This window comes from Oncorhynchus mykiss, unplaced genomic scaffold, assembly GCF_013265735.2.
Source record: "Oncorhynchus mykiss isolate Arlee unplaced genomic scaffold, USDA_OmykA_1.1 un_scaffold_389, whole genome shotgun sequence".
In the NCBI taxonomy this organism is placed as follows: domain Eukaryota; kingdom Metazoa; phylum Chordata; class Actinopteri; order Salmoniformes; family Salmonidae; genus Oncorhynchus; species Oncorhynchus mykiss.
In genome coordinates, this window is record NW_023493836.1 from 66,976 (window position 1) to 91,606 (window position 24,631).

General features: G+C 43.4%; 2 protein-coding genes across 3 annotated transcripts; both read right to left on the reverse strand.

Moving 5' to 3' along the window:
• Positions 1 to 1,817: 1,817 nt before the first annotated feature.
• Positions 1,818 to 11,852, reverse strand: LOC118954549 (zinc finger protein 239-like). The gene is made up of 3 exons (XM_036974028.1): positions 11,799 to 11,852; positions 11,491 to 11,668; positions 1,818 to 3,513 (listed from the first exon to the last, which is right to left on the reverse strand). Exons 1-3 carry the CDS (start codon positions 11,799 to 11,801, stop codon positions 2,798 to 2,800), a joined length of 897 nt encoding a protein of 298 aa, XP_036829923.1. The 5' UTR covers positions 11,802 to 11,852; the 3' UTR covers positions 1,818 to 2,797.
• A 3,707-nt stretch (positions 11,853 to 15,559) lies between these two features.
• On the reverse strand, positions 15,560 to 21,645 carry LOC118954548 (zinc finger protein 501-like). 2 transcript variants are annotated; one of them, XM_036974026.1, is made up of 3 exons: positions 21,599 to 21,645; positions 17,597 to 17,875; positions 15,560 to 17,344 (listed from the first exon to the last, which is right to left on the reverse strand). In XM_036974026.1, the coding sequence occupies exons 1-3, from the start codon at positions 21,624 to 21,626 to the stop codon at positions 16,356 to 16,358; spliced, it is 1,296 nt and encodes a 431-aa protein (XP_036829921.1). In that variant the 5' UTR covers positions 21,627 to 21,645; the 3' UTR covers positions 15,560 to 16,355. The 2 variants fall into 2 exon arrangements, with proteins under 2 accessions (XP_036829921.1, XP_036829922.1); XM_036974027.1 differs by having other exon boundaries at positions 15,560 to 17,158; positions 17,579 to 17,875.
• Between the last annotated feature and the right edge of the window lie 2,986 nt (positions 21,646 to 24,631).

The window sequence follows — 24,631 nt, forward strand, 5'->3', positions numbered from 1 at the left end:
ACAGCAATCTGTGGGAGAGTTGTGGTGGATATTATAAAATAAGGATCTGCTGGAGTCCAAGTCAAACCAAGATTCTTTATTTCTGAGCTCAGAGAGAATAACAGAGTTACACAGCGCAGTGTAGACAGTCTGAATTCCTGAAGCATTGGGTGATGAGCACATATCTTCATAGTTTCCTGTTCCTGGGAGGGACTTTATTCATACAAGGATGCAGGTGCAGCTGGTTTGCAACACAGAATGATACTCCCAAGAACAGGAGATTATAATTGGACAGTTTCACAAGGTTAGTCACATACTCAGTTATGTGGACACACAAACATTTTCCATTACAGAGTCTGAACATTTTCATTTCATTAAATCATCAGTGGGCCAACAATGCAAATGTCAACAATGGAACTAATGCATCACATCCAAATATCACTTGATTATCTGTAGTGCTGGAGGAATGACACACCCAGATAAACACACACAGTCAGAGTTTAAAAAAGGACAATTTAAACACATGGAATCTGATCTATCCTACATTTGAACACAAGGAAACTGATTTACATTATATTCAAACTGAAATACTCCATATTGTCATGATGTGGCCTTTTCTGGGTATAGATTGTGGCTTCCCCCTCTCCTACACCCAGGTTCTGTTATCTCAGGTCGTAAATACCTGGCAGAGACTCTCTCACCCTTTTCATACAGAGAGAGACCACAGAGTGAACAAAGGAATTCACATGGCCGAACTCCTAAATCCCCAAAATGGCAAAATTAAACTATATGTCCACCTTTGAGAGTGTGGGAAGGGACTGTGGACACTTAAGGGACAGTTATGTTGAGTGTGTTTCATTTGGTGACCTCAGAGAGGACAGGAAACACTCATAACTATGTCTCTGAATGTGTACATTTCTCAATTATGGGGTTTGCATCTAATTATTGTATGAAATGAATGAGTAAAGATGCAACTATATATGAAATGATGTTAAATGATGTTAAACCTTTAATGTGAGAGAATTGTATTCCTTTAAAAGTTTAACTAAGTCATTGGTCCGTCCCTGAGGGCACAGACATGATCTGGTGTCATGGAACCGCCTATCCTATTGGTTTAACTAAGTCATTGGTCCGTCCCCGAGGGCACAGACATGATCTGGTGTCATGGAACCGCCTATCCTATTGGTTTAACTAAGTCATTGGTCCGTCCCCGAGGGCACAGACATGATCTGGTGTCATGGAACCGCCTATCCTATTGGTTTAACTAAGTCATTGGTCCGTCCCCGAGGGCACAGACATGATCTGGTGTCATGGAACCGCCTATCCTATTGGTTTAACTAAGTCATTGGTCCGTCCCCGAGGGCACAGACATGATCTGGTGTCATGGAACCGCCTATCCTATTGGTTTAACTAAGTCATTGGTCCGTCCCCGAGGGCACAGACATGATCTGGTGTCATGGAACCGCCTATCCTATTGGTTTAACTAAGTCATTGGTCCGTCCCTGAGGGCACAGACATGATCTGGTGTCATGGAACCGCCTATCCTATTGGTTTAACTAAGTCATTGGTCCGTCCCCGAGGGCACAGACATGATCTGGTGTCATGGAACCGCCTATCCTATTGGTTTAACTAAGTCATTGGTCCGTCCCCGAGGGCACAGACATGATCTGGTGTCATGGAACCGCCTATCCTATTGGTTTAACTAAGTCATTGGTCCGTCCCCGAGAGCACAGACATGATCTGGTGTCATGGAACCGCCTATCCTATTGGTTTAACTAAGTCATTGGTCCGTCCCCGAGGGCACAGACATGATCTGGTGTCATGGAACTGCCTATCCTATTGGTTTAACTAAGTCATTGGTCCGTCCCCGAGGGCACAGACATGATCTGGTGTCATGGAACCGCCTATCCTATTGGTTTAACTAAGTCATTGGTCCGTCCCCGAGGGCACAGACATGATCTGGTGTCATGGAACCGCCTATCCTATTGTTACGAATAAAAGCCCCTCCTAAAAAAAATCCTCTTCAGACTGAGCAAACCAATCACAGCATGAGCTGTGATTGCGAATAGTTTAGACAACGCATACCTTGATGTAAGCTGAGGTGGCACATTTGAGTTCCAAGACTAGAAAACCATCCCACGTGGAGCATTGGCTACACGGCTGGAAATGGTTCAACTCTGAGACTATCAATCCCAACAGAGTAAGAGCATTGGTAGGTCTGTGGGGGCAGCTAGAAATGATGTAAACTTGGGATGCGAATGACGACAACCGCCGAAACATCTATTCTATGAGAACATTTCTGAATGGTAATCTGAGGTATCCATTCTAACCAAGAAAGACTTTGAACTTCAGGGAAACAGAAGGAGAGAGACTCAGATGAACTCTCCAGCAGACGGACCGGATTCCAACAGATCACAACGGCGTAAATATATATTGACTGCAATTATTCCTGAATGAGTGAGCATTCGTGTGCAAAGGATTAGCATTTCAAATAATATACATTTGAAGTTGGAAGTTTACATACACTTAGTGGGGCAAAAAAGTATTTAGTCAGCCACCAATTGTGCAAATTCACTTAAAAAGATGAGAGAGGCCTGTAATTTTCATCATAGGTACACTACAACTATCACAGACAAAATGAGGAAAACAAATCCAGAAATATTTATATATAAACAAGTAAACATTCTCTCCTGTGTGGATTCTGATGAGTAAAATGCCTTCCCCCCAGTCTGAACATTTGTAAAGCTTCTCCCCCGTGTGCGGTCTCATGTCTTCTTTCAGGTGTCCTAATTGGGTAAAAACGCATTGCACGCTGGGATCAGTGGTAAGATTTCTTCCCTGTGTGAATTCGCTCATGCACTTTCAGGTTTCCTGACTGGCTAAAACTCTTTCCACACTGGGCACAAAGGAAAGGCTTCTCCCCTGTGTGTATTCGCAAATGATCTTTGAGGATACCTAACTGCATAAAACTCTTTCCACACTGGGAGCAATGGTGAGGCTTCACTCCTGTGTGAATCCTCTCATGTCTTTTCATGTTAACTAAATGGTTAAAACTCTTTCCACAATGGGAGCAGTAGTAAGGCTTCTCCCCTGTGTGTATTCGCAAATGGTCTTTGAGGATACCTAACTGCATAAAACTCTTTCCACACTGGGAGCAATGGTGAGGCTTCACTCCTGTGTGTATCCTCTCATGTCTTTTCATGTTAAGTAAATGGTTAAAACTCTTTCCGCAATGGGAGCAGTGGTATGGCTTCTCCCCTGTGTGTATCCTCCTATGTCTTTTCATGTTTCCTAACTGGCTAAAACTATTTCCACACTGGCCGCAATGGTATGGCTTCTCTCCTGAGTGTATTCGCTCATGAGCCTTCAGGCTTCCTAACAGGCTAAAACTCTTTCCACACTGGCCGCAATGGTATGGCTTCTCTCCCGTGTGTGTCCTCTCAGGTCTTTTCAGGCTTCCTAACTTGATCTGGGAGCAGAGGTGTCGTCTTGATGTTGTGGAGGTCTTTGGTTCCTCCAAGTTTGGTTTTCCTCCTGCCAAAGACAGTGTTTATATAAAAAGAGACCAGAATGAAACCTCCACTCTCCAATTTTGTGTAAATTTGTTTACATTGCTTTGCCAAGATAATCCATCCACGTGACAGGTGTAGCATATCAAAAAGCTGATTAAACAGCATTACATAGGTGTACCTTGTGCTGGGCACAATAAAAAGCCACTCTAAAATATACAGTTGTCACACAACACAATGCCACAGATGTCTCAAGTTTTGAGGGAGTGTGCAAATGGATTGGGGACTGCAGGAATATCCACTGGAGCTGCTACCAGAGAATTTAATGTTGCATTCTCTACCATCAGCCGCCTCCAATGTATTTTTTAGAGAATTTGGAAGTCCGTCCAACAGGCCTCACAACCGCAGATCAAGGACCTCCACATCGTCTGAGATCAGCCACCCGGACATCTGATGAAACTGAGGAGTATTTATCCTTGAGGACTATTTAACAAAGCCCTTTTGTGGGGAAAACTAATTCTGATTCGCTGGGCCTGGCTCCCAAGTGGGTGGGCTTATGCCCCAACAGACCCACCAATTGCTGCGCCCCTGCCCAGTCATGTGAAGTCCATAGATTAGGGCCTAATAAATGTATTTACTACTTTCCTAATTTGAACTGTAAATCATTGAAATTGTTGTTTTCATATCTGTTCAGTATATACATACAGTGGGGAGAACAAGTATTTGATACACTGCCGATTTTGCAGGTTTTCCTACTTACAAAGCACGTAGAGGTCTGTAATTTTTTATCATAGGTACACTTCAACTGTGAGAGACGGAATCTAAAACAAAAATCCAGAAAATCAAATTTTTAAGTAATTAATAATAATTAATTTGCATTTTATTGCAGGACATAAGTATTTGATCACCTACCAACCAGTAACAATTCCGGCTCTCACGTTTTTCTTTAAGAATCCCTCATGTTCTCCACTCATTACCTGTATTAACTGCACCTGTTTGAACTCGTTACCTGTAGAAAAGACACCTGTCCACACAGTCAATCAAACAGACTCCAACCTCTCCACAATGGCCAAGACCAGAGAGGGTGTAAGGACATCAGGGATAAAATTGTAGACCTGCACAAGGCTGGGATGGGCTACAGGACAATAGGCAAGCAGCTTGGTGAGAAGGCAACAACTGTTGGTGCAATTGTTAAAAAATGGAAGAAGTTCAAGATGACGGTCAATCACCCTCGGTCTGGGGCTCCATGAAAGATCTCACCTTGTGGGGCATCAATGATCATGAGGAAGGTGAGGGATCATCCCAGAAATACACGGCAGGACCTGGTCAATGACCTGAAGAGAGCTGGGACCACAGTCTCAAAAAGAACCATTAGAAAATAATTAGTAACACACTATGCCGTCATGGATTAAAATCCTGCAGCGCACGCAAGGTCCCCCTGCTCAAGCTAGCGCATGTCCAGGCCCGTCTGAAGTTTGCCAATGACCATCTGGATGATCCAGAGGAGGAATGGGAGAAGGTCATGTGGTATGATGAGACAAAAATAGAGCTTTTTGGTCTAAACTCCACTCGCCGTGTTTGGAGGAAGAAGAAGGATGAGTACAACCCCAAGAACACCATCCCAACTGTCAAGCATGGAGGTGGAAACATCATTCTTTGGGGATGCTTTTCTGCAAAGGGGACAGGACGACTGCACTGTATTGAGGGGAGGATGGATGGGGCCATGTATCGCGAGATCTTGGCCAACAACCTCCTTCCCTCAGTAAGAGTATTGAAGATGGGTCGTGGCTGGGTCTTCCAGCATGACAACGACCCGAAACACACAGCCAGGGCAACTAAGGAGTGGCTCTGTAAGAAGCAACTCAAGGTCCTGGAGTGGCCTAGCCAGTCTCCAGACCTGAACCCAATAGAAAATCGTTGGAGCGAGCTGAAAGTCCGTATTGCCCAGCGACAGCCCCGAAACCTGAAGGATCTGGAGAAGGTCTGTATGGAGGAGTGGGCCAAAATCCCTGCTGCAGTGTGTGCAAACCTGGTCAAGAACTACAGGAAACATATGATCTCTGTAATTGCAAACAAAGGTTTCTGTACCAAATATTAAATTCTGCTTTTCTGATGTATCAAATACTTATGTCATGCAATAAAATGCAAATGAATTACTTAAAAATCATACAATGGAATTTTCTGGATTTTTGTTTTAGATTCCGTCTCTCACAGTTGAAGTGTACCTATGATAAAAATTACAGACCTCTACATGCTTTGTAAGTAGGAAAACCTGCAAAATCGGCAGTGTATCAAATACTTGTTCTCCCCACTGTGTATAGAGAACCAGTCAAAAGTTTGGACACACCTACTCATTCAAGGGGTTTTTCTTTATTTGTACATTGTAGAATAATAGTGAAGACATCAAAACTATGAAATAACACAAACGGAATCATGTAGTAAACAAAAAAAAGTGATAAACAAATCAAAATATATTTTATATTTGAGATTCTTCAATTAGCCACCCTTTGTCTTGATGACAGCTTTGCACACTATTGGCATTCTCTCAACCAGCTTCATGAGGTAGTCATCTGGAAAGCATTTCAATTAACAGGTGTGCCTTGTTTAAATATTAATTTGTGTTTTTCCTTCTTAGTGCGTTTGAGCCAATCAGTTGTCTTGTGACAAGTTAAAGGGGTATACAGAAGACAGCCCTATTTGGTAAAAGACCAAGTCCAAATGGCTCAAATAAGCAAAGAGAAACAACAGCCCATCATTACTTGAAGACATGGTCAGTCAATACCGAATATTTCAAGAACATTGAAAGTTTCTTTAAGCACAGTCGCAAAAAACATCAAAAGCTACGATGAAACTGGCTCTCATGAGGACCTCCACAGGAAAGGAAGACCCAGAGTTACCTCTGCTATGATGAAACTGGCTCTCATGAGGACCTCCACAGGAAAGGAAGACCCAGAGTTACCTCTGCTACGATGAAACTGGCTCTCATGAGGACCTCCACAGGAAAGGAAGACCCAGAGTTACCTCTGCTATGATGAAACTGGCTCTCATGAGGACCTCCACAGGAAAGGAAGACCCAGAGTTACCTCTGCTATGATGAAACTGGCTCTCATGAGGACCTCCACAGGAAAGGAAGACCCAGAGTTACCTCTGCTATGATGAAACTGGCTCTCATGAGGACCTCCACAGGAAAGGAAGACCCAGAGTTACCTCTGCTATGATGAAACTGGCTCTCATGAGGACCTCCACAGGAAAGGAAGACCCAGAGTTACCTCTGCTATGATGAAACTGGCTCTCATGAGGACCTCCACAGGAAAGGAAGACCCAGAGTTACCTCTGCTATGATGAAACTGGCTCTCATGAGGACCTCCACAGGAAAGGAAGACCCAGAGTTACCTCTGCTACGATGAAACTGGCTCTCATGAGGACCTCCACAGGAAAGGAAGACCCAGAGTTACCTCTGCTATGATGAAACTGGCTCTCATGAGGACCTCCACAGGAAAGGAAGACCCAGAGTTACCTCTGCTATGATGAAACTGGCTCTCATGAGGACCTCCACAGGAAAGGAAGACCCAGAGTTACCTCTGCTATGATGAAACTGGCTCTCATGAGGACCTCCACAGGAAAGGAAGACCCAGAGTTACCTCTGCTACGATGAAACTGGCTCTCATGAGGACCTCCACAGGAAAGGAAGACCCAGAGTTACCTCTGCTACGATGAAACTGGCTCTCATGAGGACCTCCACAGGAAAGGAAGACCCAGAGTTACCTCTGCTACGATGAAACTGGCTCTCATGAGGACCTCCACAGGAAAGGAAGACCCAGAGTTACCTCTGCTATGATGAAACTGGCTCTCATGAGGACCTCCACAGGAAAGGAAGACCCAGAGTTACCTCTGCTATGATGAAACTGGCTCTCATGAGGACCTCCACAGGAAAGGAAGACCCAGAGTTACCTCTGCTATGATGAAACTGGCTCTCATGAGGACCTCCACAGGAAAGGAAGACCCAGAGTTACCTCTGCTATGATGAAACTGGCTCTCATGAGGACCTCCACAGGAAAGGAAGACCCAGAGTTACCTCTGCTATGATGAAACTGGCTCTCATGAGGACCTCCACAGGAAAGGAAGACCCAGAGTTACCTCTGCTATGATGAAACTGGCTCTCATGAGGACCTCCACAGGAAAGGAAGACCCAGAGTTACCTCTGCTACGATGAAACTGGCTCTCATGAGGACCTCCACAGGAAAGGAAGACCCAGAGTTACCTCTGCTATGATGAAACTGGCTCTCATGAGGACCTCCACAGGAAAGGAAGACCCAGAGTTACCTCTGCTACGATGAAACTGGCTCTCATGAGGACCTCCACAGGAAAGGAAGACCCAGAGTTACCTCTGCTACGATGAAACTGGCTCTCATGAGGACCTCCACAGGAAAGGAAGACCCAGAGTTACCTCTGCTATGATGAAACTGGCTCTCATGAGGACCTCCACAGGAAAGGAAGACCCAGAGTTACCTCTGCTATGATGAAACTGGCTCTCATGAGGACCTCCACAGGAAAGGAAGACCCAGAGTTACCTCTGCTATGATGAAACTGGCTCTCATGAGGACCTCCACAGGAAAGGAAGACCCAGAGTTACCTCTGCTATGATGAAACTGGCTCTCATGAGGACCTCCACAGGAAAGGAAGACCCAGAGTTACCTCTGCTACGATGAAACTGGCTCTCATGAGGACCTCCACAGGAAAGGAAGACCCAGAGTTACCTCTGCTATGATGAAACTGGCTCTCATGAGGACCTCCACAGGAAAGGAAGACCCAGAGTTACCTCTGCTATGATGAAACTGGCTCTCATGAGGACCTCCACAGGAAAGGAAGACCCAGAGTTACCTCTGCTACGATGAAACTGGCTCTCATGAGGACCTCCACAGGAAAGGAAGACCCAGAGTTACCTCTGCTACGATGAAACTGGCTCTCATGAGGACCTCCACAGGAAAGGAAGACCCAGAGTTACCTCTGCTATGATGAAACTGGCTCTCATGAGGACCTCCACAGGAAAGGAAGACCCAGAGTTACCTCTGCTATGATGAAACTGGCTCTCATGAGGACCTCCACAGGAAAGGAAGACCCAGAGTTACCTCTGCTATGATGAAACTGGCTCTCATGAGGACCTCCACAGGAAAGGAAGACCCAGAGTTACCTCTGCTATGATGAAACTGGCTCTCATGAGGACCTCCACAGGAAAGGAAGACCCAGAGTTACCTCTGCTACGATGAAACTGGCTCTCATGAGGACCTCCACAGGAAAGGAAGACCCAGAGTTACCTCTGCTATGATGAAACTGGCTCTCATGAGGACCGCCACAGGAAAGGAAGACCCAGAGTTACCTCTGCTATGATGAAACTGGCTCTCATGAGGACCTCCACAGGAAAGGAAGACCCAGAGTTACCTCTGCTATGATGAAACTGGCTCTCATGAGGACCTCCACAGGAAAGGAAGACCCAGAGTTACCTCTGCTATGATGAAACTGGCTCTCATGAGGACCTCCACAGGAAAGGAAGACCCAGAGTTACCTCTGCTACGATGAAAATGGCTCTCATGAGGACCTCCACAGGAAAGGAAGACCCAGAGTTACCTCTGCTATGATGAAACTGGCTCTCATGAGGACCTCCACAGGAAAGGAAGACCCAGAGTTACCTCTGCTACGATGAAACTGGCTCTCATGAGGACCTCCACAGGAAAGGAAGACCCAGAGTTACCTCTGCTACGATGAAACTGGCTCTCATGAGGACATCCACAGGAAAGGAAGACCCAGAGTTACCTCTGCTATGATGAAACTGGCTCTCATGAGGACCTCCACAGGAAAGGAAGACCCAGAGTTACCTCTGCTATGATGAAACTGGCTCTCATGAGGACCTCCACAGGAAAGGAAGACCCAGAGTTACCTCTGCTATGATGAAACTGGCTCTCATGAGGACCTCCACAGGAAAGGAAGACCCAGAGTTACCTCTGCTATGATGAAACTGGCTCTCATGAGGACCGCCACAGGAAAGGAAGACCCAGAGTTACCTCTGCTATGATGAAACTGGCTCTCATGAGGACCGCCACAGGAAAGGAAGACCCAGAGTTACCTCTGCTATGATGAAACTGGCTCTCATGAGGACCTCCACAGGAAAGGAAGACCCAGAGTTACCTCTGCTATGATGAAACTGGCTCTCATGAGGACCTCCACAGGAAAGGAAGACCCAGAGTTACCTCTGCTACGATGAAACTGGCTCTCATGAGGACCTCCACAGGAAAGGAAGACCCAGAGTTACCTCTGCTACGATGAAACTGGCTCTCATGAGGACATCCACAGGAAAGGAAGACCCAGAGTTACCTCTGCTATGATGAAACTGGCTCTCATGAGGACCTCCACAGGAAAGGAAGACCCAGAGTTACCTCTGCTATGATGAAACTGGCTCTCATGAGGACCTCCACAGGAAAGGAAGACCCAGAGTTACCTCTGCTACGATGAAACTGGCTCTCATGAGGACCTCCACAGGAAAGGAAGACCCAGAGTTACCTCTGCTACGATGAAACTGGCTCTCATGAGGACCTCCACAGGAAAGGAAGACCCAGAGTTACCTCTGCTACGATGAAACTGGCTCTCATGAGGACCTCCACAGGAAAGGAAGACCCAGAGTTACCTCTGCTACGATGAAACTGGCTCTCATGAGGACCTCCACAGGAAAGGAAGACCCAGAGTTACCTCTGCTACGATGAAACTGGCTCTCATGAGGACCTCCACAGGAAAGGAAGACCCAGAGTTACCTCTGCTACGATGAAACTGGCTCTCATGAGGACCTCCACAGGAAAGGAAGACCCAGAGTTACCTCTGCTACGATGAAACTGGCTCTCATGAGGACCTCCACAGGAAAGGAAGACCCAGAGTTACCTCTGCTACGATGAAACTGGCTCTCATGAGGACCTCCACAGGAAAGGAAGACCCAGAGTTACCTCTGCTACGATGAAACTGGCTCTCATGAGGACCTCCACAGGAAAGGAAGACCCAGAGTTACCTCTGCTACGATGAAACTGGCTCTCATGAGGACCTCCACAGGAAAGGAAGACCCAGAGTTACCTCTGCTACGATGAAACTGGCTCTCATGAGGACCTCCACAGGAAAGGAAGACCCAGAGTTACCTCTGCTATGATGAAACTGGCTCTCATGAGGACCTCCACAGGAAAGGAAGACCCAGTTACTTCATTACTTACCAGCCTCAGAAATTGCAGCCCAAATAAATGATTTACAGAGTTCAATTAAGAGACACAACTCAACATCAACTGTTCAGAGGAGACTGTGTGAATCAAGAAGCATGAGCAATGGACCGGTGGAAATCTGTCCTTTGGTCTGATGAGTCCAAATTTGAGATTTCCGGTTCCAACCGACATGTCTGTGAGACGCAGAGTAGGTGAACGGATGATCTCCACGTGTGTTTCCCACCGTGAAGCATTGATGAGCATTCATGAGTGATGGTGCTTTGCTGGTGACACTGTTTGTGATTTATTTAGAATTCAAGTCACACTTAACCAGCATCGCTATCACAGCATTCTGCAGCGATACACCATCCCATCTGGTTTGTGCTTAGTGGGACTATCATTTGTTTTTCAACAGGACAATGACCCAACCACAACCAGGCTGTGTAAGTTCTATTTGACCAAGAAGGAGAGTGATGGAGTGCTGCATCAGATGACCTGGCCTTCACAATCACCTGACCTCAACCCAAATTGAGATGAATTGAGATGGTTTGGGATGAGTTGGACCGCAGAGTGACGGAAAAGTAGCCAACATGTGCCCAGCATGTGGGAACTCCTTCAAGACTGTTGGAAAAGCATTCCAGGTTAAGCTGGTTGAGAGAATACCAAGCGTGTGCAAAGTTGTTTTTGTTTTAGTCAGGGACAGCCCTATTGGGAACAGATACCAATGGGCAGATCTATTTTATTTGTTCAAACTAAACTACAGCACTTACTTTGATGTGTCAAATCTGATCCTTTCTTCTCTTCTCCTCCTCTCACAGTTCCACTCAGCCCTGTTGTTTTCCTGCAGTCCACCAGCAGCACAGACAACCTCTTCATACCCAGTAGTAAGGTGCTACCGGGAGAGGCACGATAGAGGGACTCCGGGAGGGCGGAAGGGCTAGCATTGTCCTGGTAACCATAAAGAGGGGACACAGACACATATCATTATGGATGCTGATGTCACTGTTGTCATAAAGTGCCTTACAGAAACCCAGACCCAGATAGAGCAAGCTGTATGCTAGACCAGACCAAGCTGTACCATCTGGTGTTCTGATCTGGAGAGACTCTTCTCTGTCTCGTCAGCATTAGGATGTTGTTGAGGCTCCCCAGAGGATCCACGATAGTAATGTCTCTCTCCTGTTTGAACGAGAACATCAAACAGATGCATTAATATCTCTAAATTAATTGGGTGCCTTTTGTGTCCCTTTGATATTTTAAGTATAAATTATGCTCCATTATTACATTTTAAAAGCCTGTTATATATAATTAAATCTCATTTAAAAGTCCCAAAAATATATGTAGCAATGGCAGATTGACCCTTTAACAATTTATATAGTACTGAACATCACATTGAAGTGAAGAACTTAAGTAGAATGCCCCTTAAAAAACACACATTAGTTCAACAACTGCATAGTTTGTGCCCCTGTTTTTAAGACAATACTCACTGGTGTTAATGAGATATTCTGTCTCCTCCTCTTTCACTCCCAAAACGTCTTCCTCCTTCACCTTTACTGAGATATAACCTTTTAGAGAGGAAGAGGATGCTTTCTCTTCTTTCCCTATAACAGCCTCCTCTTCCATTCTGAAATGTTCTTTCTCTCCTTTCACTGTAATATCCTCCTCTTCGTCTTTCACGACAATGTTCAGCGGCAGAGCATCTTTCTCTCCTTTCACTGTAATATCCTCCTCTTCGTCTTTCACGACAATGTTCAGCGCCAGAGCTTCTTTCTCCGTACAGCAGACATCCTCTTCTTCAGCAGGGGATGAGTAGTTAAATGAGCTCATGGTCAGGGATGTTAGCTAGCTAGTTAGCATTAGCGAATAGCCTAGTGCTAGGCTCAGTATCAATCTTTAACCAATTTGCAACTTGAACAAGCAAATTAGGTTCAAGTTAACGTCAACTGAAATGTGTTTTAAACAATGCGATTAGCTAATGTACGTTAACATGGCCTAAAACGTCAATCTTTCAGTTTTACCTTGTCTACCAAGCTACGGAGGTGGTTGAAAGAGTAGCAGTGTTGTTGTTCATGAAGAAGCGTCCGGTCCAGTCCATTATACGTCACGCTAGAAGCATCTGCTGGCTGGAGTGGGTAACGCAGTTTGGAAACAGTTAGTACACTTTTTGTATTGGAAAGAACGTCATAATTATTTAACAATGAGCTGATATATTTTCTCTTTCGTCTTACAACTAATACTTTCCTGTACACAGACGTAGAAGCGTAATATGAATATGTAGATGATGAATAAATACTTCCATGAATAGGTAGTGTGTTTATACACATTTACTCTGTTAATTTTTTCTCTAGATGTGACCATACTATTCCCTTAAAGCTACAATAGAAAGCTACAGGTGTAGTAGACATTACCGTGAAATTCTTACTGACAAGCCCTTAACCAACAATGTAGTTAAGAAAAATAAGAGGTAAGAAAATAAGTTACACAATAAAAAAATATACCGTGTTTATACAGGATGTACCAGTACAGAGTCAATGTGGAGGCTGTATACAGGGGGTACCAGTACAGAGTCAATGTGGAGGCTATATACAGGGGGTACCAGTACAGAGTCAATGTGGAGGCTGTATACAGGGGGTACCGGTACAGAGTCAATGTGGAGGCTGTATACAGGGGGTACCGGTACAGAGTCAATGTGGAGGCTGTATACAGGGGGTACCGGTACAGAGTCAATGTGGAGGCTGTATACAGGAGGTACCAGTACAGAGTCAATATGGAGGCTATATACAGGGGGTACTGGTACAGAGTCAATGTGGAGGCTATATACAGGAGGTACCAGTACAGAGTCAATGTGGAGGCTGTATACAGGGGGTACCGGTACAGAGTCAATGTGGAGGCTGTATACAGGGGGTACCGGTACAGAGTCAATGTGGAGGCTGTATACAGGAGGTACCAGTACAGAGTCAATATGGAGGCTATATACAGGGGGTACTGGTACAGAGTCAATGTGGAGGCTATATACAGGAGGTACCAGTACAGAGTCAATGTGGAGGCTATATACAGGAGGTACCAGTACAGAGTCGATGTGGAGGCTATATATAGGGGGTACCAGTACAGAGTCAATGTGGAGGCTGTATACAGGGGGTACCGGTACAGAGTCAATGTGGAGGCTATATACAGGAGGTACCAGTACAGATTCGATGTGGAGGCTGTATACAGGAGGTACCAGTATAGAGTCAATGTGGAGGCTATATACAGGAGGTACCAGTACAGAGTCGATGTGGAGGCTATATATAGGGGGTACCGGTACAGAGTCAATGTGGAGGATATATACAGGGGTACCAGTACAGAGTCAATGTGGAGGCTATATACAGGAGGTACCGGTACAGAGTCAATGTGGAGGCTATATACAGGGGGTACCAGTACAGAGTCAATGTGGAGACTATATACAGGGGGTACCAGTACAGTGTCAATGTGGAGGCTATATACAGGAGGTACCAGTACAGAGTCAATGTGCCGGGGCACCGGTTAGTCAAGGTAAATGAGGCAATATGCACATGTAGGTAGAGTTAAAGTGACTACGCATAGATAATAAACAGAGAGTAGCAGCAGCGTAAAGGGGTGGGGGTTGGACCATGATAGTTTGTTGTTGATGCGGACACCAAGGAACTTGAAACTCTCAACCTGCTCCCCTACAGCTCCGTCGATGAGAATGGGGCGTGCTTGGGCCTCCTTTTCCTTTAGTCCACAATCATCTTCTTTATCTTGATCACATTGAGGGAATGGTTGCTGTCCTGGCACCACACAACCAGGTCTCTGACCTTATCCCTGTAGGCTTTCTTGTTGTTGTTGTCAGTGATCAGGCCTGATGACACTGTTGTGTCATCAGCGAACTTAATGATGGTGTGGGAGTCGTGTCTGGCCATGCATTCATGAGTGAACAGGGAGTACAGGAGGGGGCTGAGCATGCACCCCTGAGGGGCCCCCTGTGATGAGGATCAGCGTGGCAGATGTGTTGTTACTTACTCCTACCACCTGGGGGTGGCCTGTCAGGAAGTCCAGGATCCAGTTACCAGGTTCCTAAGCTTAGAGATGAGCTTTGAGGGCACTATGGTGTTGAAAGCGGAGCTGTAGTCAATGAATAGCATTCTCACCTTTGTTATTTTTTTTATCTAGGTAAGTCAGAACAAATTCTTATTTACAATGACAGCCTATGAAAGTGGGTTAACTTGTCACGAATCCAACACCTGCTGCTTATTCAAACCAGCCCACTGGGCACAGACGTCAGTTCAACATCTAGTTTCTATTTACATTTCTTTGATTCGTCAACTAATGTGAATTTAACATGAAATCAACACAAAATGTCACCAGTCATTGGATATTGGTTGCAAGTTGGGTGATACACAAAATGTTACCCGTCATTGGATTTAGGTCGCAAGTTGGGTGAAACACAAAATGTTACCCGTCATTGGATTTAGGTCGCAAGTTGGGTGAAACACAAAATGTTACCAGTCATTGGATTTAGGTTGCAAGTTGGGTGAAACACAAAATGTTACCTGTCATTGGATTTAGGTCGCAAATTGGGTGAAACACAAAATGTTACCCGTCATTGGATTTAGGTCGCAAATTGGGTGAAACACAAAATGTTACCAGTCATTGGATTTAGGTTGCAAGTTGGTTGAAACACAAAATGTTACCTGTGGAAACAATGTTTATTCAATCAGTGGGAGGCTTGTAAATTCCCCCAGGAAAGTGGAACGAGGAACTCTTCTTTGAGACAATGATAAACAGCAATCCTTGGGAGAGTTGTGGTGGATATTATAAAATAAGGATCTGCTGGAGTCCAAGTCAAACCAAGATTCTTTATTTCTGAGCTCAGAGAGAATAACAGAGTTACACAGCGCAGTGTAGACAGTCTGAATTCCTGAAGCATTGAGTGATTAGCACATATCTTTATAGTTTCCTGTTCTTGGGAGGGACTTTATTCATACAAGGACACATGTACAAATTGGTTTGCAACACAGGATGATACTCCCAAGAACAGGAGCTTATAATAGGACAGTTTCACAAGGTTAGTCACATACTCAGTTATGTGGACACACAAACAATTAACATTTTCCATTACAGAGTCTGAACATTTTCATTTCATTAAATCATCAGTGGGCTACAATGCAAATGTCAACAATGGAACTAATGCATCACATCCAAATATCACTTGATTATCTGTAGTGCTGGAGGAATGACACACCCAGATAAACACACAAAGAGTTTAAAAAAGGACCGTTTAAAAGAAGGAACCTGATCTTCTTTATATTCAAACTGACAGACTCCATATTCACTTCATGTCTTCTAATAGAAACAAACAAATATATGTTTGAGTATACCCTGTACCATTTAATTTCATATGGTAAAGACAGGTAAACATATTGTCAGTCAACAATATAAGACAACGGGAGCACTGTGTATGTTCTCTGATGAATTTGAAGTCAATGTGATGTGAAATATCAATATACACGCTAAGAGAAGTAATTTCTCTATTCTCTAATGACGTTTAAGTGACTTATGAGTAATATGTTTTCCCACAGTCTGAGCTTTTCTAAGCCTTCTCCGCTGTGTGCAGTCTAATGTGTTCTTTCAGGCTTCCTTAATGGGCAAAAGCTTTGCAACCTGGGCGGAGTGGTAAGGCTTCTGCCCTGTGTGTATTCTCATGCTTTTTCAGGTTTCCTCTCTGGTTGAAACACTTTCCACATTGGGAGCAGTGGTAAGGCTTCTCTCCTGTGTGTATTCTCTCATGTCGTTTCAGATCCCCTGAATGGATGAAACACTTTCCACATTGGGAGCAGTGGTAAGGCTTCTCTCCTGTGTGTATTCTCTCATGTTGTTTCAGCTCCCCCGACTGGTTGAAACACTTTCCACATTGGGAGCAGTGGTAATGCTTCTCTCCTGTGTGTATTCTCTTATGTCGTTTCAGCTCCTCCGACCGGTTGAAACACTTTCCACATTGGGAGCAGTGGTAAGGCTTCTCTCCTGTGTGTCTTCTCTCATGAGCTTTCAGGTTTGCTTTCCGGTTGAAACTCTTTCCACACTGGGAGCAGTGGTAAGGCTTCTCTCCTGTGTGTATTCTCTCATGAGCTTCCAGGTTTACTCTCTGGTTGAAACACATTCCACATTGGGAGCAGTGGTAAGGCTTCTCTCGTGTGTGTATTCTCTCATGTCGTTTCAGATCCCCTGAATGGATGAAACACTTTCCACATTGGGAGCAGTGGTAAGGCTTCTCTCCCGTGTGTATTCTCTCGTGTTGTTTCAGCGCCCACAACTGGTTGAAACACCTTCCACATTGGGAGCAGTGGTAAGGCTTCTCTCCTGTGTGCATTCTCTCGTGAGCTTTCAGGTTTGCTTTCTGGTTGAAACACTTTCCACATTGGGAGCAGTGGTAAGGCTTCTCTCCTGTGTGTATTCTCTCGTGTTGTTTCAGCGCCCACGACTGGTTGAAACACCTTCCACATTGGGAGCAGTGGTAAGGCTTCTCTCCTGTGTGTATTCTCTCGTGAGCTTTCAGGTTTGCTTTATGGTTGAAACACATTCCACATTGGGAGCAGTGGTAAGGCTTCTCTCCTGTGTGTATTCTCTCATGTTGTTTCAGCTCCCTCGACTGGTTGAAACTCTTTCCACACTGGGAGCAGTGGTAAGGCTCCTCCCCTGTGTGTATTCTCTCATGTTGTTTCAGCTCCCTCGACTGGTTGAAACACTTTCCACATTGGGAGCAGTGGTAAGGCTTCTCTCCTGTGTGTATTCTCTCGTGAGCTTTCAGGTTTGCTTTCTGGTTGAAACACTTTCCACATTGGGAGCAGTGGTAAGGCTTCTCTCCTGTGTGTATTCTCTCATGAGCTTTCAGGTTTGCTTTCTGGTTGAAACTCTTTCCACATTGGGAGCAGTGGTAAGGCTTCTCTCCTGTGTGTATTCTCTCATGTTGTTTCAGCTCCCCCGAACAGACGAAACACTTTCCACATTGGGAACAGTGGTAAGGCTTCTCCCCTGTGTGCATTTTCTCATGTTGTTTCAGGTCCCATAACCGGTTACAATTTTTTCCACAGTGGGAGCAGTGGTGTCGTCTTGCTAGTTTGGACGTCCCTGGCTCTGGTTCCTCTGAGTCTGGTCTTTCTCCTGCCAAAGACAGTGTTATTTTTAAATAGAGACCCGAATGAAACCACATGATAAAACAACCTGTTTTAACAATCTTAGTGTGATTTTAAAACAAATGTAGAGCTTCCTGGTAATTACTGCTATGTTTACATTACTTATTTTATTCATCCTGTTTTACAAGTCAGAACACAAAAACCTAGACAGTTCTAGGACACTGAAGACACAGACGTCGCTGGATTCCAATTGAACAGGTGGTTCTAAATATATAACTTTCATAGCTGTATGATACAGAATGTGACCTACACACTTCCTTAAACATCAAATAACTAAAGAAGTCATTTTGTGTGGAAATCCAAAACTTGTTTTTACATCGAAGATACAAAGCACATCAGTAACATCTCCCCGTTGTTGAAAGGGTTCGACACATTGCTGTTTAAATGGACCAATTTCTTATTTAGACATTCACAGATTTTCAACATTTTGATTATCGCTGATACCACAGCAGAATGCTGGTGGAATGGTTAAGTGTGACTTGAATAAATAAATCACTGACATTGTCAATAGCAAAGCACCCGCACACCATCACATCTCCTCCTCCATGCTTCACGGTGGGAACCACACATGCGGAGATAATCTGTTCATCTACTCCTCGTCTCACAAAGACATGACGCTCGGATCCAAAAATCTCAAATTTGGACTCATCAGACCCAAGGACAGATATCCACCGGTCTAATGTCCATTGCTCGTGTTTCTTGGCCCAAGCAAGTCTCTTCTTCTTATTGGTGTCCTTTAGTAGTGGTTTCCTTGCAGAAATTCGACCATGAAGGCCTGTTTCACGCAGTCTCCTCTGAACCGATGATGTTGAGATGTGTCTCTTGCTTGAACTTTGTGAAGCATTTATTTGGGTTGCAATTTCTAAGTCTGGTAACTCTAATGAACTTATGCATCAGAAGTAACTCTGGGTATTCCATTCTTGTGGTGGTCCTTAAAGTAATGATGGACTGTTGCTTCTCTTTGCTTATTTGAGCTGTTCTTGACATAATATGGACTTCACCTTTTACCCAATAGGGCTATCTTCTGTATACCCCCCTACCTTGTCACAACACAACTGATTGGCTCAAACACATTAAAACCTGTTATGGCACATTAACTCTTGAAACTAGGGGGCACTATTTTAATTTATGGAAAAATAACGTTCCCAAAGTAAACGGGCTATTTCTCAGGACCAGGTGCTAGAATATGCATATAATTGACAGCTTAGGATAGAAAACACTCAATATTGTCTGTGAATATAACAGAACTGATATTGGAGGCGAAAGCCTGAGAAAAATCCAATGAGGAAGTGACTCTCATTTTGAAACCTCTGCGTTCCTATGCATCCCTATTTACCATTGAAAGGGATATCAACCAGATTCCTTTTTATATGGCTTCCCTAATGTGTCTACAGTCACTAGACATAGTTTCAGGTTTTTATTTTGAAAAATGAGCGTGAACGACAACATTGCGTCAGTGGTCAGGTGGTGGCTCTCAGAGTGATTTGTGCGTAATAGACAAAGGCGGCCATTGATATATTATCGAATAGATATTTGAAAAACACCTTGAGGATTGATTATAAAAAACATTTGCCATGTTTCTGTCGATATTATGGATCTAATTTGGAGTTTTTTTTCGGCGTTGTCGTGATCACAACTTCCGGTGGATTTCTCAACAAAACGTGAAGAATAAACGGAGGTATTTTGGCTATAAAAAATAATCTTTATGGAACAAAATTAACATTTGCTGTCTAACTGGGAGTCTCGCGAGTGAAAACATCCGAAGCTCAAAGGTAAACGATTTAATTGGATTGCTTTTCTGATTTTCGTGACCAAGCTCCCTGCTGCTAGCTGGACATAATGCTATGCTAGGCTATCGATAAACTTACACAAATGCTTGTCTTGCTTTGGCTGTAAAGCATAATTTCAAAATCTGAGATGACAGGGAGATTAACAAAAGGCTAAGCTGTGTTTCACTATATTTCACTTGTGATTTCATGAATATGAATATTTTCTAGTAAGAATGTTTGTCTGTTGCGTTATGCTAATTAGTGTAGTTGATGACAATTCTCCCGGAAACGGGAGGACTAGTTAGAGCGGTAGGCCAGTAACCGAGAGATTGCTGGATTGAATCCCCGAGTTGACAAGGTAAAACTCTGTCGTTCTGCCCCTGAACAAGGCAGTCCTAGGACGTCATTGAAAAAAATTAATTTGTTCTTAACTGACTTGCCTAGTTAAATAAAGGTTACATTTTAAAAGAAAAACTCTTTATCCACAATATAGCAGGGGGTGTAAAGCCATTTTTATCATCAATTTCGCTCAGCCAATCAGTCATTTGCAAGTGCTGTGCTTGTTGAATGAACTTCCCTATAAGCTAAAAGTCTATATTTGTTTACTGTAAAATAGCAGTGTATCTGGTCAAATATTTTTTTCCCCAAAATTGTAAGGGTTGGTAACAGTCTGATTGGTCAGCTATTTAAGCCAGTAAAGGCAGCTTTACTATTCTTGGGTAGTGGAATGACTTTAGCTTCCCTCCAAGCCTGAGGGCACACACTTTCTAGTAGGCTTAAATTAAAGACAAGGCAAATAAGAATGGCAATATCGGCCGCTATTATCCTCAATTTTCCATCCACGTTGTCAGACACCAGTGACTTGTCATTGTTGATTTTATTTGCACAAAATTTCATTGAAGATTCTCCAAAGATTTTTTACAATCATTCTTCATGTATTTTATCTTTGTTTCATTGTGTACTATCTTCTTTTTACTCAGTTTAGTCAAATGATGTCTCAATTTGCAATAGGTTTGCCAATCAGTTATTCAGCCAGACCTATATGCCATCTCTTTTGCCTCCCTCTTCATCATAACATTTTTTAAATTCCTCATCAATTCATGTGGATTCAACCGTTTTTACAGTCATTTTCTTAATGGGTGCATGCTTATTAGTAACTGGGATAAGCAGTTTCAAACGTGTCAAGGGCAGTGTCTGGTTGCTCATCATTACACACCACGGACCAACAAATATTATTTACATCAACAACATAGGAATCACTACAAAAAAATGTATGACCTCTTATACACAATATTAGTCCCAGCCTTTGGAACGGTGGTTTTCCTAGACATGGCTCCTATATTGTGATCACTACATCTGGTGGATCTGGATACTGCTTTAAAACCCATTTCTGCAGCATTAGTAAAGATATGATCAAAACATGTTGATGATTTCATTCCTCTACTGTTTGTAACTACCCTGGTAGGTTGATTGATAACCTGAACCAGGTTGCCGGCACTGGTTACAGTTTGAAGCTTTTGCTTGAGTGGGCAGCCTGATCACAGCTTTTCTTCAGTACTAGTTAAATAATGACCAAAGTCTTGAGTTTAGTTTGCCTGTTCTACAGTCTAGTAAAGATAGGGGCGTTGACTGGGACAGGCAATGTAACATCCATAATGTTTTAAGGAAAAGTTTTTGTAAAACAAGCACCTTACATTGGATCATCTTGAAACTTTCTCTCTAAAGCTGACTTTAATCAAGGTTTTATATGGTCTATTGGTTTCTCTCTTTTCATTGGCAGAATCCTTTTTCAGTGTTATGATATTCATAACATCCATATACACTACTCTAACTTCCTGTCAACTAACAGAACTCTGCTGGTTGTCCTGGTAACAGATACCAGTGGGCAGATCGATTGTATTTGTTCAAACTAAACTACTTACTTTGATGTGTCAAATCTGATCCTTTCATCTCTTCTCCTCCTCTCACAGTTCCACTCAGCCCTGTTGTTTTCCTGCAGTCCACCAGCAGCACAGACAACCTCTTCATACCCAGCAGTAAGGTGCTACCGGGAGAGGCACGATACAGGGACTCCGGGAGGGAGGAAGGGCAAGTGTTGTCCTGCTAACCATAAAGAGGGGACACAGACGCACATCATTATGGATGCTGATGTCACTGTTGTCATAAAGTGCTTTACAGAAACCCAGCCCACAAGCGAGAGAAAGCTGTTTGCTCGTCCAGACCAAGCTGTACCATCTGGTGTTCTGATCCGGAGAGACTCTTCTCTGCCTCGTCAGCATCAGGATGTTGTTGAGGCTCCCCAGAGGATCCACCATAGTCATGTCTCTCTCCTGTGTGAACGAGAACATCAAAATGAGTAGTAAACTCCCTTTGATATTTTAAGTAGAACATATGCTTCAATATTGAATTTTAAAAGCCTGTTATACTAGATGAGGGGAACTTTAATATAGACAACATGGAGAATTCAATACATCTAATTGAAAAGTCCCTAAAATATATGAACCAATGGCAGATTGACCCTTTAACAATTCCTACAGTACTGAACAACATATTCAAGTGTAGAACTTCAGTAGAATGCCACTTTAAAACCACACATTAGTTCAACAACGGCATAGTTTGTGTCCCTGTTGAAGACAGTACTCACTGGTGTTAATCTGATATTCTGTCTCTTCCTCTTTCACTCCAAAAACGTCTTCCTCCTTCACCTTTATTGAGATATCATCCTGTTCCTCTCTAAACGGTTCTTTCTCTTCTATCACTATAACAGCCTCCTCTTCCTCCTTTTTCATTCTGAAATCTTCTTCCACTATAACAGCATCTTCTTCCTTCACTATAACAGTCTCCTCTTCCTCCTTTTTCATTCTGAAATGTTCTTCCACTATAACAGCATCTTCTTCCTTCACTATAACAGCCTCATCTTCCTCCTTTTTCATTCTAAAAGCTTCTTTCTCTTCTTTCACTGTAACCTCATCCTCTTCTTCAATGTTCAGCGCCAGAACTTCTTTCTCCAAACAGCAGACCTCCTCTTCTTTAGCAGGGGATGAGTACTTTAATGAGCTCATGGTCAGGGATGTTAGCTAGCTAGTTAGCATTAGCGACTAGCCTAGTGCTAGGCTCAGCATCAATCTTTAACAAGTTTGCAAATTAGGTTACAGTTAACCAGTTAATACGTCAACAGAACTGTGTTTAAAACACTGAGATTATATAATGTACATTAACATGGTCTAAAGCGTCAATCTTTCACTTTTATGTTGGCTAGCAAGCTACCGACGTGGTTGGAAGAGTTGGCGCCTTGTTGTTCCTGAAGAAGGGTCCCGGCCAGTCCATTATACGTCACGGAAGAATCATCACCTGAAAGACGCTCATCGCCATCTGCTGTCTGGAGTGGGTAACGCAGTTTGGAAACAATAGTTACAACACTTTTTGTATTGGAAAGAACGTCATAATTATTTAACAATAAGCTGATACATTTTCTCTTCCAAATAATACGTTCCTGTACACTGACGTAGAAGCTCAATATTAATATGTAGATGATTAATAAATACTTCTATGAATAGGTAGTGTGTTGATATACATTTTCTCTGTTAATTTTTCACATTCTTTTTTATCTACATGTGACCATAGTATTCCCTTAAAGCCACGCTCTATAAGATACAAATCCTCCTGTAAACAACAGAACAAATGCATCACATGCAAATAGCACTTGATTATCTGTAGTGCTTTACACTGGGTAGACAAAACATTAAGAACAGCTGCTCCTTCCATGACTTAGACAGACCAGGTGAATCCAGGCTAAAGCTATGATCCCTTACTGATGTCACTAGTTAAATCCACTTCAATCCGTGTAGATGAAGGGAGGAGACAGGTTAACAGACAGTGACACATTCAATACTGCCTTGCACACTCTCGCCTGCATCTAGCTGAAATAGAGATATCACTGGACAAATTCAGGTATGTTTATTCAGGTATGTTTATCCCCGTTTTGTTCCATTTAAACGTTTGTCAACAGAATCGGCGGAATGAATACACCCCTGATCATGCAAAAACACAGTTCACTTTCATTACAGACACGTTGTATTCCTTCTTGCATCTATGTGCTCTCCTCTTATCACCTTCTCCCTTTGTTTCTGTACTTCAATGCACAACACATCAGCTGTATGTGACCAGGCAAAAAAACCTTTCCAAGCCAAACCATTTCATAACTGAAACACACAGCTTACATTGTTGTCACCATATTAGCTAAAGTAACATCATAGTCAACAGAGCTAATAGAACTAACTCGTTAGTAAACCTGCTACAATCATGCAGTAACATTACAGTGTACAGTCAGTAAGCAGTTTAGCACTTACCTTGGCGGGTCCCAGTGGCAATAAATTAGTAAAACCAAAAGCTTGCCTTGACTTGGAAAAGTTCCAGTGTTGTGTTGGATAGTCATAGCCAGCTAGCTAACATAGCATCCCTCTGTTTGAGCCAAGTGTTTGAGTAGACTAAACTAGATAGCTGCATTTGCTAGCTAAGTAAGTGAAACTGAAAGTGGAAAATAAATGACAAAATATCTCTCTCTCGCTTCTCCTTCATTTTGGAATAAAATAATTTGTTCAAAACTGTTCAACTATTGTATTTTTCTCTCTTTTAGTCAACTACTCACCACATGTTATGCACTGCAGTGCTAGCTAGCTGTAGCTTATGCTTTCAGTACTAGATTCATTCTCTGATCCTTTCATTGGTTGGACATCATGTCAGTTCATGCAGCAAGAGCTCTGATGGGTTGGAGGATGTCCTCCGGAAGTTGTCATAATAACAGTGTAAGTCTATGGAAGCCTTGAGAACCATAATCCTCCAAGGTTTTGTATTGAAGTCAATGTACCTAGAGGAGGATGCAAAATAGTATGTTTTAATAAATTATTTGGTGACGTGATTATATTTAGTATAGTTTTATCTAAAAAGGACCACTT

Coding starts and splice junctions, on each gene's coding strand:
- LOC118954549 (XM_036974028.1), bottom strand. Junction 3,514..11,490: donor ATCAGATTTGACACATCAAA/GTAAGTGCTGTA, acceptor TGTCTTTGGCAG/GAGGAAAACCAAACTTGGAG.
- LOC118954548 (XM_036974026.1), bottom strand. CDS start 21,626: ATGAAAGGATCAGATTTGACACATCAAA. Junction 17,876..21,598: donor ATCAGATTTGACACATCAAA/GTAAGTAGTTTA, acceptor TGTCTTTGGCAG/GAGAAAGACCAGACTCAGAG. Junction 17,345..17,596: donor GAAAGCAAACCTGAAAGCTC/ATGAGAGAATAC, acceptor AGCTGAAACAAC/ATGAGAGAATACACACAGGA.